Source organism: Salmo salar, chromosome 15 (assembly GCF_965601325.2).
Source record: "Salmo salar chromosome 15, fSalSal1, whole genome shotgun sequence".
Classification (NCBI taxonomy): Eukaryota; Metazoa; Chordata; class Actinopteri; order Salmoniformes; family Salmonidae; genus Salmo; species Salmo salar.
Genome location: NC_138305.1, coordinates 89,851,751 through 89,869,679, shown reverse-complemented (window position 1 = coordinate 89,869,679; position 17,929 = coordinate 89,851,751). Strand labels below are relative to the sequence as shown.

At 40.4% G+C, this 17,929-nt stretch overlaps 1 protein-coding gene across 3 annotated transcripts in view; it reads right to left on the bottom strand.

Moving 5' to 3' along the window:
- LOC106572392 (calmodulin-binding transcription activator 1) overlaps positions 1–17,344 on the bottom strand; it is a 607,623-nt gene extending 590,279 nt beyond the window's left edge. For 2 of the 3 annotated variants that reach the window (XM_014146505.3, XM_014146510.3), the window contains exons 1-2: positions 17,271–17,343; positions 10,313–10,414 (exon numbers count right to left, since the gene is read on the bottom strand). In XM_014146505.3, coding sequence (XP_014001980.3) covers positions 10,313–10,414; positions 17,271–17,295 — 127 coding nt within the window. In that variant the 5' untranslated portion in view covers positions 17,296–17,343. Of the gene's footprint in view, positions 1–10,312; positions 10,415–17,270 lie in introns of all 3 variants that reach the window. The other variant, XM_014146509.3, reaches the window with a different exon arrangement.
- Between the last annotated feature and the right edge of the window lie 585 nt (positions 17,345–17,929).

Below are 17,929 nucleotides of genomic sequence, written 5' to 3'. Positions count from 1 at the left end.
ACAACGAACCACAGAACTTGTTTCAAATGCTAAACTGAAGCATCTTTCCCCCCGTTTATTAGGCCCACATCGTCAATTTGTTCACGTTATTCCAGCAATCCTGAGATTTTCTCCAGCAGGCTTTTCTACAGCTATGGTGGAGGAGAAGGGGCTCCTTTGAAAGTGATAGTTCAGAGTTTTGCACACAAATAAAAGGTTTGTCAACTGTGCCAGTGAGACGAAGTGAATCAACATAATGTAGATGTGATAGAGAGCCTCAGCCTGCTTCCACATGGGAATAGGTTGGATGCCAGACACACAACACAAACCTTTTGACAAAACTCTGAAAGTCACTGATTAATCTACAGCTGAAACACAGGTTAGCAGAGACAAATTGTATTTGTGAATGTTTATACAGAAAAGGAAAATCAAATCATAAAATGAATAAAATAGGGTGTCTCTAATTGGGTAAACAGTAATATCTATACGATACACAATAACACACTGTTTTTTTCCAATTAATAATTGAAACGATGTGACTGTTTTTAAAGCCGTCTTACAGGCCTTACCACTTTATAAAACTTGTCATTTTAAATTTCTCATCTACTGTAAGGATAAATGGAATCTAACACTGAAATGAAGTTTTTATTATATAGGCCTAAATGTTCATCAGATTGTGTTATAATGAAAACTCAATAGACATGGTCTTCCTCTCCATTTGAACATCGAAAAGGGACATCCTGGGAAATCTGGGATTTCTATGCTTCTAATTAAATTAATCAGACTAGCTAAATGAAGGCTTTGCATTTAGTTATAACAGCCTGCACGCTAAAGGTTTGTTTTGCGTGTCTGGCATCCAACCTATTCCCATGTGGAAGCAGGCTCTCCAACACATCTACGACATGTTGATTCCCCTTCATTTCACCGGCACAGTTGACAAACCTTTTATTAGTGTGCAAAACTATGTTTGAACTATCCCTTTCAAAGACTATGTTAAATAAAACATCTCAGTGTTAAAAAAAGAAACAACATGCATCTGACTTGTCCTACTGGCACTGAGCTGATAACTTCTTTAAGAGAGGAAAAACGGACTTACTATGACTGTGATATGTGGTTGTCTCTCCTAGCTATCTTTAGATGAATGCACTAACTGTAAGTCACTCTGGATAAGAGCTTCTGCTAAATGACTAAAATGTAATCAATGTGCTGGTAATACATAATAATCTCTTAAAGGCGCAGTCTAAAAGGCAGTTCTCTAGGCACTCTACTCTTTTCTATTTGTACCAATGACCTGCCACTGGCATTAAACAAAGCATGTGTGTCCATGTATGCTGATGAGTCAACCATATACGCATCAGCAACCACAGCTAATGAAGTCACTGAAACCCTCTGTTTTGGAATGGGTGGACAGTAATAAACTGGTCCTGAACATCTCTAAAACTAAGAGCTTTGTACTTGGTACAAGTCATTCCCTAAATTCTAGACCTCAGCTGGATCTGGTAATGAATGGTGTGGCTGTTGAACAAATTGAGGAGACTAAATCACCTGGTGTTACCTTAGATTGTAAACTGTCATGGTCAAAACATATTGATTCAATGGTTGTAAAGATGGGGAGAGAACTGTCTGTGATAAAGAGATACTCTGCTTGTTGACACCACGCTCCACAAAGCAAGTCCTGCAGGCTCTAGTTTGATCTTATTTGGATTATTGTCCAGTCATATAGTCAAATGCTGCAAATAAAGACCTAGTTAAGCTGCAGCTGGCCCAGAACAGAGCGGCACATCTTGCTCTTCATTGTAATCAGAGGGATAATATTAATACTATGCATGCCAGTCTCTCTCGGCTGAGAATTGAGGAGAGACTGACTGCGTCACACACTTACCCCACCATACATGCCACCAGGGGTCTTTTCACAGTCCCCAGGTCCAGAACAAATTCAAGGAAACGTACAGCATTGTACAGAGCCATGATTGGATGGAACTCCCTTCCATCTCATATAGCGCAAGAGAACAGCAAACATGTAAAGCAACACCTCACGACACAACGCCTCTCCCCATGTGACCTACTTGTTGTGTGTATGTAGGCTCCCGAGTGGCCCAGCGGTCTAAGGCACTATATCTCAGTGCTAGAGGCGTCACTACTGACCCTGGTTCGATCCAGGGCTGTATCACAACCTGCCATGATCAGGAGTCTCATAGGGCGGCGCACAATTAGCCCAGCGTCGTCTGGGTTAGGGGAGGGTTTGTCTGGGGTAGGCTGTCATTGTAAAATAACAATTTGTTTTTAAATGACTTGCTTAGTTAAATGATGTGTAACTGATAGATGCACACACACTACATGTTAATGTATGTAAATTGTAACGTCTGTAATGTATTTTTCGTTATGTGTCGGACCCCAGTAAGACCTGCTGTCGCCATTGGCGTCAGCTAATGCGGATCCTAATAAAGCAAATCAAATAAAAAATGCAGCACTATTGGGTAGGCAGCACTTCTATAGGCCTAATCACTTCTATAGGTCTAATCACTTCTATAGGTCTAATCACTTCTATAGGCCTAATCACTTCTATAGGCCTAATCACTTCTATAGGCATAATCACTTCTATAGGTCTAATCACTTCTATAGGTCTAATCACTTCTATAGGCCTAATCACTTCTATAGGCCTAATCACTTCTATAGGCATAATCACTTCTATAGGCCTAATCACTTTTATAGGCCTAATCACTTCTATAGGCCTAATCACTTCTATAGGCCTAATCACTTCTATAGGCCTAATCACTTCTATAGGCATAATCACTTTTATAGGCCTAATCACTTGTATAGGCCTAATCACTTCTATAGGCATAATCACTTCTATAGGCCTAATCACTTCTATAGGCCTAATCACTTCTATAGGCCTAATCACTTCTATAGGCCTAATCACTTCTATAGGCATAATCACTTCTATAGGCCTAATCACTTCTATAGGCCTAATCACTTCTATAGGCCTAATCACTTCTATAGGCCTAATCACTTCTATAGGCCTATTCACTTTTATAGGCATAATCACTTTTATAGGCCTAATCACTTCTATAGGCCTAATCACTTTTATAGGCCTAATCACTTGTATAGGCCTAATCACTTGTATAGGCCTAATCACTTCTATAGGCCTAATCACTTTTATAGGCCTAATCACTTCTATAGGCCTAATCACTTCTATAGGCCTAATCACTTCTATAGGTCTAATCACTTCTATAGGCCTAATCACTTCTATAGGCCTAATCACTTCTATAGGCCTAATCACTTCTATAGGCCTAATCACTTCTATAGGCCTAATCACTTCTATAGGCATATTCACTTCTATAGGCCTAATCACTTCTATAGGCCTAATCACTTCTATAGGCCTAATCACTTCTATAGGCCTAATCACTTTTATAGGCCTAATCACTTCTATAGGCATAATCACTTCTATAGGCCTAATCACTTTTATAGGCCTAATCACTTCTATAGGCCTAATCACTTCTATAGGCCTAATCACTTCTATAGGCATAATCACTTCTATAGGCCTAATCACTTCTATAGGCCTAATCACTTCTATAGGCCTAATCACTTCTATAGGCCTAATCACTTCTATAGGCCTATTCACTTCTATAGGCCTAATCACTTTTATAGGCCTAATCACTTCTATAGGCCTAATCACTTCTATAGGCCTAATCACTTCTATAGGCCTAATCACTTCTATAGGCCTAATCACTTCTATAGGCCTATTCACTTTTATAGGCATAATCACTTTTATAGGCCTAATCACTTCTATAGGCCTAATCACTTTTATAGGCCTAATCACTTGTATAGGCCTAATCACTTCTATAGGCCTAATCACTTCTATAGGCCTAATCACTTTTATAGGCCTAATCACTTCTATAGGCCTAATCACTTGTATAGGCCTAATCACTTCTATAGGTCTAATCACTTCTATAGGCCTAATCACTTCTATAGGCCTAATCACTTCTATAGGCCTAATCACTTCTATAGGCATATTCACTTCTATAGGCATATTCACTTCTATAGGCCTAATCACTTCTATAGGCCTAATCACTTCTATAGGCATATTCACTTCTATAGGCCTAATCACTTCTATAGGCCTAATCACTTCTATAGGCCTAATCACTTCTATAGGCATATTCACTTCTATAGGCCTAATCACTTCTATAGGCCTAATCACTTCTATAGGCCTAATCACTTCTATAGGCCTAATCACTTCTATAGGCCTAATCACTTCTATAGGCCTAATCACTTCTATAGGCCTAATCACTTCTATAGGCCTAATCACTTCTATAGGCCTAATCACTTTTATAGGCCTAATCACTTCTATAGGCATAATCACTTCTATAGGCCTAATCACTTTTATAGGCCTAATCACTTCTATAGGCCTAATCACTTCTATAGGCCTAATCACTTCTATAGGCCTAATCACTTCTATAGGCATAATCACTTCTATAGGCCTAATCACTTCTATAGGCCTAATCACTTCTATAGGCCTAATCACTTCTATAGGCCTATTCACTTCTATAGGCCTAATCACTTTTATAGGCCTAATCACTTCTATAGGCCTAATCACTTCTATAGGCCTAATCACTTCTATAGGCCTAATCACTTCTATAGGCCTAATCACTTTTATAGGCCTAATCACTTCTATAGGCCTAATCACTTCTATAGGCCTAATCACTTCCATAGGCCTAATCACTTTTATAGGCCTAATCACTTCTATAGGCCTAATCACTTCTATAGGCCTAATCACTTCTATAGGCCTAATCACTTTTATAGGCATAATCACTTCTATAGGCCTAATCACTTCTATAGGCCTAATCACTTTTATAGGCCTAATCACTTCTATAGGCCTAATCACTTCTATAGGCCTAATCACTTCTATAGGCCTAATCACTTTTATAGGCCTAATCACTTCTATAGGCCTAATCACTTCTATAGGCCTAATCACTTTTATAGGCCTAATCACTTGTATAGGCCTAATCACTTCTATAGGCCTAATCACTTCTATAGGCCTAATCACTTTTATAGGCCTAATCACTTCTATAGGCCTAATCACTTATATAGGCCTAATCACTTCTATAGGCCTAATCACTTTTATAGGCCTAATCACTTCTAATGGCCTAATCACTTCTATAGTCCTAATCACTTCTATAGGCCTAATCACTTCTATAGGCCTAATCAAGTCCCTCATAGCCAACATGGGCAACACATTTTCAAGGCTATGATGTAAGATCTATCAGAATGCAGAGTTTACAACAAACAGAACTCACAAGTTGGAACAACAATTGAAAATATAACTAAGTGTCTAAGATCTAAGATGACCCTCAGATGACTTTCTAAGCCAAAATGATGAGTAAGGCGCTTATCTTTCAACATACCTGCCAGTCTTTAATGACTGAGGATTTTAGTCGCTAATACTCTCAGATTAAGGAATACTCATGTACCAACAAATAAGCCTACTGAGTTAATTGTGTGCAAGATTACATAAATAGGGTAGCCCTCAATAGACACCCATCAGGTAAAAATATGGAACATTTTTGATTTCACCACCTTTCATAACTGCATCATTATGAGAAACAATGGTCCTGTTTTGCAAATCAGATCAATGTTCGTCAGATGTTATGCCGGTGTGATTATTATTACCTATCCCTTCTGGCTGAAGAAAGAACAACAAACAATTGGTTGTACAACACTAAAGTGCAACACATGCTGAAACAAGAGCTTGTTAATCAGAAGGTGCTGAGTTGGGCTGAGCAAGGCATGGCTGGGCTGGGGGGCAGTGAATTACTGCCCTGGTGTTGATGAAGGAAGGGAGAAAGTCTCTATAAGGAGTTGTCCAAGAGAAAACGTACCTAGGGCCTACCACCCATCTCATCAGCTGCTTAGGCCAGGAAGAGGTAGGGCTGGGAATTGCCAGGGACCTCACGATACAATATTATCACAATTCTCACAACTTTATATGTATTGCAATTCGATACTGCGATTTTGTTGCAATTTGATGTTCCAAACATATTGCTCACTACATTTACATTTTTTTACATTTTAGTCATTTAGCAGACACTCTTATCCAGAGTGACTTACAGTAGTGAATGCATACATTTCATACATTTTTTCCCCTGTACTGGTCCCCTGTGGGAATCAAACCCACAACCCTGGCGTTGCAAACACCATACTCTACCAACTGAGCCACACGGGACCACTATATGTCAGCTGCAGAGAGACTAGAGAGATCCATGAGAAAGCATCAGGGAAATAAATATGCTGAAAATATGTTGGCTCACTATTTAAAAAGAAGATGGAGAACAAGAAATAAAAAAGGAGTTTTGGCGCAGGTACAGCTGACTAGCACTAGCCAACGCTGTTCAATGGCAAAAATATAGAGAATTTTTCGGCCTTACAAGTACAATATCAATACAATATGGGCCCAAAATAATATTGCAATATGCAACTGTATCTATTTTCTCCCCATCACTAGGAAGAGGCCTATAAAACAAAGTTTACTGCCTGCTACAGGGCCTGTTTTTGAGGAGTACCACTGACCAACACTGTAGGCTGTTTCTACTCCTTGGTAGTAGGGACTGGAGAGGGTAAAGCATGTCTGTTCATCAGTTACAACACCCTCAGACAAACGGACCCCAAAAATATATTTCTCTGTGCTGATCTTTGGATTATCACTGATCCTGCCTGTGAAGCAGCGAACAGTAGGGGAATTGAAGGGTATCTGTCATGCTAGCTTGCTCCGGCTCCACCCTGGAGACCAGAGCGTGGGTCATAAGGCTGGAAAGGCTGACAAAAACAAATCTTTAATCAATACCCTGGCCCTCAATGCAAACCCCTCTCTCCTCCATCTCTGTCTCAGTGCGTTCCGTGAGTGACAGTTTTTCCTTTTAATCTGTGCCCAGTGCTCCTCATATTGTTAGGAAATAGTGAGCTAGTGTTTCGGTACCTTTGTTGGCTCTGCATAGTGTCTAGGCTCTGTAGTAAAGCACTCATGAAGATCTACATAGGTTCAACACTTTTAGGCCTTATCTCTAAAGAACTAGGCTGAAATGCAAAACACTCCACAACAGGCCAGTATTCACTTTGCAATGTTGGCCTAGTCTAGGAAGCCTCTGTCTTGAGTGACAGGTGAACAACACTTTATCACAAACATGAATACACAGTCCTCTATATATATATATATATAACAGAAAAATAACTCCAATCAGAGAAACAAAGAAAATGTTAAACAACAGTAAATGACAAGATTTAAGGCATTAAACAGCTATGCACGAAAGGAAATCAAGCACACAGCCATGCAACAATTGTTCTATAACATGCAATTCTACCATGCATTATTCTGCACTCAGTAGACTCTACATCAGGGCCCATTCAAGCATCTGAAACAAATGACACAGTAAAGACATCACACACACAACCAACAGAATAGTTGGCTATACACTTAGAGTGTCTGGTATATTTACAGGGTCATTGTTAACCGATCCATATGAATTACAGAACCAGACAGAGGGATCACATCAGTGAATAGCGTGACAAAGTGGACTCAATACTTTTCTAACCCTGACTACCATCTCTGCGCAGACAGAGACACATCCCTCAAGAACTTCAATCATGTGGAGCAAAACACCCCTAATCCTCAAGGCGTACTAAAGGCCCACTGTCTGTCCGTCCACAAACACTGTCCCCTCCTCAGCGGCTGGCGCCACACTAAAAACACTTATTAGGATAGAAATAAAAACACTGTGATTGAATCAAAACCGGAGCAAGAAGGCATTTGTCAGCCAAGATGCGGTGGCCGGTTACTAACATGCTGTCAATCAAAAGAAATCAATCTGGGTGAGCTGTTGTGAGACATGATGAGAGGAGGGAGGGAGGGAGGGAGGGAGGGAGGGAGGGAGGGAGGGAGGGAGGGAGGGAGGGAGGGAGGGAGGGAGGGAGGGAGGGTTAACCTGTGTTATGTGTTGTTGCCATTAAACAAACCATTTCTGATGACAAATAACGCACTTGAGTTCCAAATCCAGAATGAGCTAATCATGACACTCAGCATATGATTGGCATCAAAAAGGTCATCTTGACTGCCATGTTGCATGGGTCATAACTATTTCACAGGAAATAGCCTATAAAAACATAGGAGGCTATTGCTAAATGGACCTCTTCTTCACTCAGTTCAACTTTATAATATGATGCCAATATCCAGACCTCTACCCAAACTAAAAAAAGATTTAAGATCTCACTGATTTTTGCATCTGGCTTAACAAGTCTTTGATTGCACTGGACCTCTACTTGATTAGCACAATCTTTTCAAATATTAATGATCAGAGAAGCAGAGTATTCCCCACACTTCTGAAAAGTCAACACAATGCTTGATTAGGCCACTGCTAGGGGGGGAACATGAGCCTGGGATTTACTACTACAGAAAGCAAATGAAAGTAGCAGCGTCATGTTTCCCTGGCAGTAATAATAAGGGCAACTTTCTTACGGTCTGGTGACTCTTGATGGGGGGAAAAGAGGGGGAGCTTTTTGGGCAACCAATTATCGTAATTAGTCTATATTATTTATATAACAGTGTTAGTCTACTTAGAGTAAAAAATAAGCAACCTGGCTACTTACTCTACTACGACTTGAGTACTACGGTGTTGCTTAATGTAGAGATTCATAAGTGAGGAGGCTAAACAAGGCTAAGTCAAAGAGCTGCAAAAAATATTCAATGGGAAGTTCAACAAACGTGCACTCGGATGGTTAACTGCCTGCAACAAACGGAAAAGGTCTCTTTGTGTGCTCCAACCCTCACCACGCTCACACATCCATGAACATCCCATCTCAAGGAGAGCAGAGGTGAGGGCTTGTGATGCGTACACACGGCACACCAACACACAGTCAGCCAGTGAAGGACGCAGCTACGCTACAGCCCTTTATCCTTATCAGACCTACTCCCCCAATTACTCAGATCACTGGTTTACCTGCCTGGCCCTGGGCTCTGGGCCTGGGCTCTGGGCCTGGGCTCTGGGCCTGGGCTCTGGGCTTGGGCTGCTTAAAGGAGCGTTACAGTGTCCTGGTGGTACAGAAACCTCCAGCCAGGCAGGCAGCCAGCCAGCCAGGCAGAGAGAGCACATTAACTAGGCCGTCTGACATGGGAATAGGATGCCATAATAAAAAGCACCAGCATGAAGGGAGAGCTAGAATAGAGAAAACACTCACAAGAAGACCGACTAGTCAGAGCTGTCACACATTGTTTTTACATTTGAGTCATTTAGCAGAGACTCTTATCCAGAGAGACTCACAGGAGCAATTAGGGTTAAGTGCCTTGCTCAAGTGCACATCAACAGATTTTTCCCGTAGACAGCTCAGGGAGTCAAACCAGCAACCTTTCAGTTACTGGCCCAACACTCTTAACCGCTAGGCTACACAAGAGGGGTGACGTGTTAGTCAATCAACAATGACCCGAATCCCAATCATTAAGAATCCCAGACTACAACACAAACCAACTCTTCTGCTTCCTTTAAATCTACATCTCAATGTGTGTTGAGTCAAAACACTGAGCTTTAAAGCAGCTAAAGCAATATTAAGGACATCAGCGTAAAGATGAAGACTCTCTTTTCAAAACATTACTCCAAACATGAACACACTTAATTACCTAGATCAACAGAGCCTTTGGCAGTGGAGGAACTGTAGAGGAAGCTGCAGTGTTCATTAAGCATGAAGAAAGTAGTCACTTTCACAGAGACACCAACTGCTGTATGGCGCTAAAGCGTGCATGGCAATCTTTTCAGTAATGGAATGTTGTGAATTCAAAGAAGCCTCCTCTTGATTAGGCTAAACGTTAAAACAGAAATGATACAACTTACAATAAAAGCACTTCCAGCACAGCAGCCTTCTCCCTGTGCAGTTCTCATTCTCAGGCCTAATCTTATCCCAGTGCATTCGTCACTCAGATGAATGGAGGAATCCTCATTCAGATGAATGGATAGGAGAGTTTTACACTCAGAAACATACAGTAGGTGTCCTAGCAGACTTCCTTCTCTCTCCTGCTCCTGATCTCAACCTGAATCAATCACTCTTAGTTAACGACAACACTTCTACTGTTGACAGCAGACACTTCCATCAACAGAGCAGCGAGCTCCTCTCTGGTCCAGGAGGAACACCCAGAGGAGGAAAGGAGGAAGTGGAGAGAAGAGGAAGGGGGGGGGGGTGAAAATCAAGAGGTAAATAAATGACTCAATGAATGAATAATAGATTGACAAGCTATAGTGGGCTCTCGGAGCAGAGCACAGTGCCACGGGGGGATGCAGTATTAATAACACTCTCTTACTGTTCATCTCTGTGTCATCACTGATACTCTTAGGAGGAGCATGGCCGGCATAACACACAGCTGATCTGTACATTCGATCCGGATTACGAATTTTCTTCAGTCCTTCAGGAGGCAAAAAGAGAGTAGAGAAAATGGAGGAAAAGAAGTAGGGCATTCTCCCAGCTGCTTACAATAGCCCAGTACAGCCCTGTTTCCCCTCATGCAAACACATTGACAGACAGATGCTGGACAGTAAGGATGGTTAAGTGCAAACAACACATTAGAAACAAATCTCACGATAAAGGAATGAGGCATGAGCTGTTCAACAGACAGAGGTGGTAAAGAAACAAGAGGCTGGCTAGCTGAGTTCTATTGCTATTCCTAACCCTGACCTTGGCTTAACCTAGACCCTTGGCTTAACCTAGACCCTTGGCTTAACCTAGACCCTTGGCTGGTGAATCAACAGTTACATGACATATTTTTACCCCCCCCCCAACAACAAAAAAACGCAAAACGGACAGGTTCTAGGGCATCACTGCTGAAGTGTAACGCAAAATAGTCATCCACAGATATGCCTATAGCCTATTCAAGCTATTGACAAAGAGCAACTGGTGAACCTTAGCTCCAATAAGAAAGTTTATACACCCCATAATACTTCCATTATGAGGCACCTCTACTGACAAGTGAAGGGATTGTATTGATATATGGTGCACAGTTGAAACTTTCAGACAGTTAGAACAAAAAAACATTATAAGTCGGGAAAGTATACAGATTCTCAGTAACTGTTCCATGAGTATGCCTAGTTCACTGTTCTGTTGAGAGTTCAAGGCTGACACTTCTACTGTCACGGATTCTGGCATACTTTATTTTACATCTTATTGATCTTAGAGATCCTCTTTTCAAACTGTTCTGACAGGCCACAGCCTAGCATACAATACAGACATCTTACTTAAAACACCAAACAAAAAAGAAATCAATGTATCATGGTTTAAAAGGCAAATATGTAGAATAAACCTGAGATCTAAATTAGCAGCTGAGAACAAAAGCTGCGTATCAGAAGATCCAGCCTAATTGATTGGTTCTTCTGCAGTGCCAGACATTCAGCTTGCTCGTAGGCTTAGGTATACATGCTTGTTTATCTATTCTATTTAGGATTAGTTTTTCTATGTTGCTGAACGATGCATCTCTTGGTGAGAACAAACAGTTAAATGTTTTATATTCTGGGAATGCTCCCTAATGAATAACAAGTGAAGAGGCCAGCAATCAGGCTCATTGTAGGCTGGGTTTGATTCAGGTCGATATTGGTCCAGATCATATCAGTAGTAAACTGGATGAATCAATGTGATCAATCAGAGAGGGCCTTGTGAGGCAGCTTGTAAAGGCTTGTTAGAGACAGACAGGAATGATACCAGGTCTCAGCAGACAGAGTCAGCCAGAGTCTGTAGCATGGAAGGAGCAGACTACCATCCATCCACGCCTCACTAATTCAATTAAGAGGCAGGAAAAGGGAAAATCTCCAGCCTGATTCTAGGCTGATTCCACACTGGTCTGTCTGAAATCAGGAGGAGAAGGTCACTTGTTTGACGATGTAAACACTAGGTTACAGCCAGCACTGACTGAAGTTAATGACTGTGGGATTTCCTGATGCTTTATTCTATTGTTGCAGCCTGTGAACTTTCTAACTCAGACATCAATTATAAATAGGCCTACACTACATTTGTTTTGTAAAGCATTGATGTTTTTAATGGGTATTCTCTCGTCTTTTACTCACAGGGCTATAGTACTGTTTCACATGTATTGACTGCATTCAGGTTTTGACATACAAGGTTATGTTCTCTTTCTTGAGGAAGATACCTTTCAGTGTGAACATGTTATAACCACGTTAAATTGCACTAATAACTATTTTAGAGATATAGGCTACAGAGGAGAGAAATAGAGAAATGGCATTCTGTCTACAGATCAAGGAGGCTAGCCTAAGTTTTGCATGTATAGGAGGAGAAATGTATCTGGCCTTGCCTCTGTCCGGTTCTCACCCATTACGTCTACATGGCCATCACTGTCAAGTCCTGAAAGATTCAAACGTGTCACAAGTTTACTCTAAAGACTAATATGAGGAGGTAAGACTTGTCGCTTGACTGAAATGATCTTAATTCAAAAGACACAAGCAGTCTAAGACCCCTGTTGTTTGGGGAGAGTTAGGGAAAGCTCTATTCTCCAGGGTCTTGCAATTCAGTTAGATGGGTAAGAAGGATCCTAAGTCATGGTGTTACTACACAGAAGACCACTGAGAGAGACTGGCTCATGTCCCACTGGGAATAGCACAGGATGTGTGCCTTCAGGAGACCTGCCAAACACCACAACTATAGCCTATAGCCCCATCCCCCCCACAGTCCAGCTGCTTCAAGGACAAAAGGTTAAGGGAGAGGCTGGCTTGTACTACCTATGGCTCGAGAGGAGAGTGTAGTCCAGTAGCAGCACTGCTGTAATAATAGGATCTTTTTTTGAAGTAGCCTATCTTGGCCTAGCCTGATCTACTATATTCCATATTCTCCCTTTCCGACTAACATCATTGGATAACTGATATTAAATGAATGTCGGCTGGAGAAATAAAGAGTGCCGGACTATTCTATGTAAAAGCTCCCAGGATCCAGATTGCCTGAGGACATTGTGTTTATGTAGAGGTATGAAGCACTCTCTCTCTCTCCTCCTCCACTGACCAACCTCACAGGAACACTGAAAATACCTCAACCTGCTCAGCAATGGGAGTTTCAAGTCAGGGTTTCAGTAAAAGCTCCTGGTGATGGAGTGGTAAAGAAATGAACGGAGGTAGCCGTCTGTACGTTCCATTCATCTTGTGTGTGTGGATGTAATGCATTAGGTCTAAATGCCACTGTGAAGTAGTAAGTCCTTACTATTACGGAGAAAGTGTGTTCTCCCTTTTTAATTCCGCCATATACATTAGACCTACTACTAAACTATCAACGTAAACTATGTCCTGGCATGGTCATCCTTTCCACAGCTCCATACCACCCCCCTGTGGAGCTTTGTTTAGAAGTTGACACTATCAGATCACAGGCTCAGCTCTCTGATCTTTGTTACTGTGGTCACTAGTCTAGGAAAACACTCACCACCAGTGTTATGTTTATTGTATAACCTAGATCATAAATGCGTTTCAAATATTTTATTTTACTTTGGAGGAGGCTCAAGCTGTGACACACATACACACACAAATAGGAAGTAGAGGACGTCAACTCTTTGCTTTGCATCTGATGCTACAAAGACCAGTCTGACTTAAAACCTTCCCCTTATGTTCTTGACGTCAACAGTTACCTCTGCAGTGGTGTGTCAATATGGGACGTCGAATTATTGTACGTCTGTTCTAGGCACTCTATCTATGTATTCCAGTGATTGACAACCATTTGAAAATATGAGATCGCTCTTTGTCGCCACCCACTGGTTACACATGAACAATACAACTCCATGTATTTGTAAACAATATGAAGAGCATAGACTAAACGCAAGCAAGCTTGATCGCATGGTAAGAAATCGACGCAGAACAAGAACTAATATTAATGAAAACTGTGCAAATTCGGAAGTTCAAATGCGTGTACTGTAAGTCTAAATTGTATATGACTAAATAGGCTGTCCATTAGATTGTATTTTCACATGTTATTAGTGATACAGCAGCCTACAAATGAAGAGTTTCATTCCAAAATGCTATATCCACATATTTTTCACATTTATGTTTTTTCATCAAAAATGATTGCTTATGGGTACCTTCATTTGTGTGTAAAAGATTACTGTATCAAATTTTTGTTAGATGTATATTAAAACGGGTTTTGTTGCAAAATGCTATATATCCATTGTTTAGCTGGAATGGAATGTTCTTATCCTGTATATTTGGCTGTGATTTGTGGTTGTACTAACTGTAAGTTGCTCTGGATAATGGCATCTGCTAAATGATTAAAATGTCCAAAAATCTCATATTACAATATTGATTCATTTTTTTTAAACATTTGTGTTATATATATACACAGTGCCTTCAGAAAGTATTCAGACCCCTTGACTTTTTCCACATTTTGTTACGTTACAGCCTTATTCTAAAATGTATTAAATTGGGTTTTTTTCCTCGTCAATCTACACACAATACCCCATAATGACAAAGCAAAAACAGGTTTTTATAAATGTTTGCGAATTTATAAAAAAATTTAAATAGTACATTTACATAATAATTCAGACCATTTACTCAGTACTTTGTTGAAGCACCTCTGGCAGAGATTACAGCCTCGAGTCTTCTTGGGTATGACTCTACAAGCTTGGCACACCTGTATTTGGGGAGTTTCTCCAATTCTTCTCTGCAGATCCTCTCAAGCTCTGTCAGGATAGATGGGGAGCTTTGCTGTACAGCTATTTTCAGGTCTCTCCAGAGATGTTCAATCGGGTTCAAGTCCGGGCTCTGGCTGGGCCACTCAATGACATTCAGAGACTTGTCCCTGCATTGTCTTGGCTGTGTACTTAGGGTCGTTGTCCTGTTGGAAGGTCAACCTTCGTCCCAGTCTGAGATCCTGAGCTCTCTGGAGCAGGTTTTCATCAAGGATCTCTCCGTACTTTGCTACGTTCATCTTTCTCTCGATCCTGAGTAGTCTCCCAGTCCCTTTCGCTGAAAAATATCCCCACATCATGATGCTGCCACCACCATGCTTCATCGTAGGGATGGTGCCAGGTTTCCTCCAGACGTGACGCTTGGCATTCAGGCCAAACAGTTCAATCTTGGTTTCATCAGACCAGAGAATCTTGTTTCTCATGGTTCTGAGAGTCTTTAGGTGCCTTTTGGCAAAACTCCATCATGTGCCGTTTACCATCTGGCCATTCTACCATAAAGGCCTGATTGGTGGAGTGCTGCAGAGATGGTTGTCCTTCTGGAAGGTTCTCTCATCTCCACAGAGGAACTCTGAGCTCTGTCAGAGTGACCATCTGACATGCACTGTCAACTGTGGGACCTTATATAGACAGGTGTGTGCTTTTCCAAATCATGTCCAATCAATTGAATTTACCACAGGTGGACTGCAATCAAGTTGTAGAAACATCTCAAAGATGATCAATGGAAACATGATGCAACAGAGCTCAACTTTGAGTCTCAAAGCAAAGGGTCTGAATACTTATGTATATAAGGTATTTCGGTATTTTTATTTTTAATACATTTGCAAACATTTCTAACAACATGTTTTTGCTTTGTCATTATGGGGTGTTGTGTGTAGATTTCTGAGGAAATTGTTTTATTTAATACATTTTAGAATAAGGCTGTAACATAACAAAATGTGGAAAAAGTCAAAGGGTCTGAATACTTTTCGAACGTACCGTATATATTGATGTCACAAATGTATAATTTGTACAGTTCTTAATTAAAGATGTAGTTACTTGTCACATTTGACATGTCACAAAACGTATCACTACTAGTAATTTCTCTGAGAGTAAAGGGAGATATATAGCGTTTTGCAGTAAAACATGATTATTTGTCTCTCTGAAATGAAACAATCAAGTGATATATTTAAACCAAATACATGTCTGTCATTGAACAGCCCTGTGCCATTATTAGATGGTGAAAAAACACAATCTCTTTCATAACTTCTTTAAACAATAAATACTAATTTACCAACATTTCTAAAAATGGATATTTCGTGTAATGGAATGAAACTCTTCAAAGAGTACAATTAGGCTACTAATCACAAACATTGCTTGAAAAAAGATATATAGTTAATACGGGTTAATATAGTGTAGTCATACTCTCCCTTCAAAAACCAGCCATGAGCAGTGTTAATTGTAGCGCATGCATTCCTGTCTCATGCAAAGGTGCTGATCTTTAAAGCGACACTGTGCGATGTACTTGTCCTCTGTAGTTTCGACTCTATAATTCCGACTTGTAACCAAATACTCAGGAGTATTACCCTCTAACTCAAATGACATATTCAAATCAATATATGGATCCTGACCAGAAGCACATTTCAACCCAAATGAGCTTTAAATATTCAATAGACTAGAACATCAAAAATTCATTTTAAGATCATGCCTTAAAAAGAAAGATAAACTACACTTTCTGGCTAAGAGATAAGAAAAACGCTCTTTAGAATCTTACTGTTCATTAAAAAAAACACATCTGGTGGCATTCAATTCCAAAGCTGTTTATGACACAACATCCTAGCTTTAAAATATATTTGATTTCTATATCAAACATAGAAATTATTATAAAATACCACTTTTAACTGAACAATAATATAATATGATGGTCTCTGTAATATCGACACCAGTCAAAATCCCACTTGAAATTAGAGTAGTACAGGAGCCTCACCAACGAACGGGTGGACTGGTCGAGTAAATAAAAAAATTGTCCAGGACTTGCAAGCAAGCATTTTTGTAACCAGACATGGTCACTGGATGGCTGAAATTCATTTGAAAGAAACTAAACTACAATCCAACGTTTGACACATAGGATGTTAACTTAGAGCTGTGCAATGTCAAATAGCCTATGTAATAGCTTGCTTGCATTTATGAAATAAAAACAACATTTTCAAAGCTGGATAAATGGAAGAGAAGTTGGTCGATGGCAATGACATGTTGTCATTAACTTAGCTTGGTTGTAAACTACTTAGCTTGCTGCTTCACTGAACTGAATCTGGAATAAAATAGGATTCTTCAATTCGGTTCTTTGATCACGCTGGCTATTTTGTCTCGTTGTTTTTATCATGTGTAGACGGGTATATCTGGGTAGAAAGCTAGCAGATATTAGCTGGCTAGGTAATGTTGTATCCACGTTTAGCTGCCTAGTATTTCGGAAGAAATATATTTCGGAAGAAATATAAGAGTGCGATTCATTTAAAAACTCCACGACTCTCATCATGTATGTCACCATTGTCTGACTTTATAATCTTGTATATCACATAGTTGTCATACTGGTAAATTAATCCCATTATATCGCTCTTACCTTCCGGCTTGTTTTCGGCAGCCATTTCCCCTTCGCGCGCAACATCCTCCTCCTCCTCACGACCGTGGGTACCACGCGCGTGCACGCGGCGAGGACAGCACGAGGAGGGACTCGAGGAGCAGCAGCGAGTCCAGCCAATGCAAACTTACCATTGGTTGTGAGGCAATGACTGACAATGAAACTCTGGAATGGCTAGTGACATCAAGAAAAATAACCATCCAATGCAATTACCAGAACACGTCATTGGCCAAAAGGTATTATTTAACTACACCTCGAAAGGATATCTGTCAATCGGTTTTGGAATGGACTAACAATTAATGTTTAGTCTACTCGAAACAAAATCTGATGTGGTGAACTGTTATGTTGAAACAATATTTGGAATTGAGCAAGTCAGATTTAAATGTATATTTCTAAGATTTAGCTAAATACAGTAATGGCATAAAGTCAACCATTTAGCTTATGCAACACAATAAAAACATATAGATACATGTATAAGTGTTTTATATAGGCTAATTGATAGACATGTACATGTACTATGTGGCCCAGACGGAGAGGTGCTGAAAAGACAGCTCCATTCAGCAAGAAGGAGGATGATGCCTCAGAGCAGCGCCCTATCTACACGCTTGCACAGCAGTATCGCAAACGGAGCAAATACCACT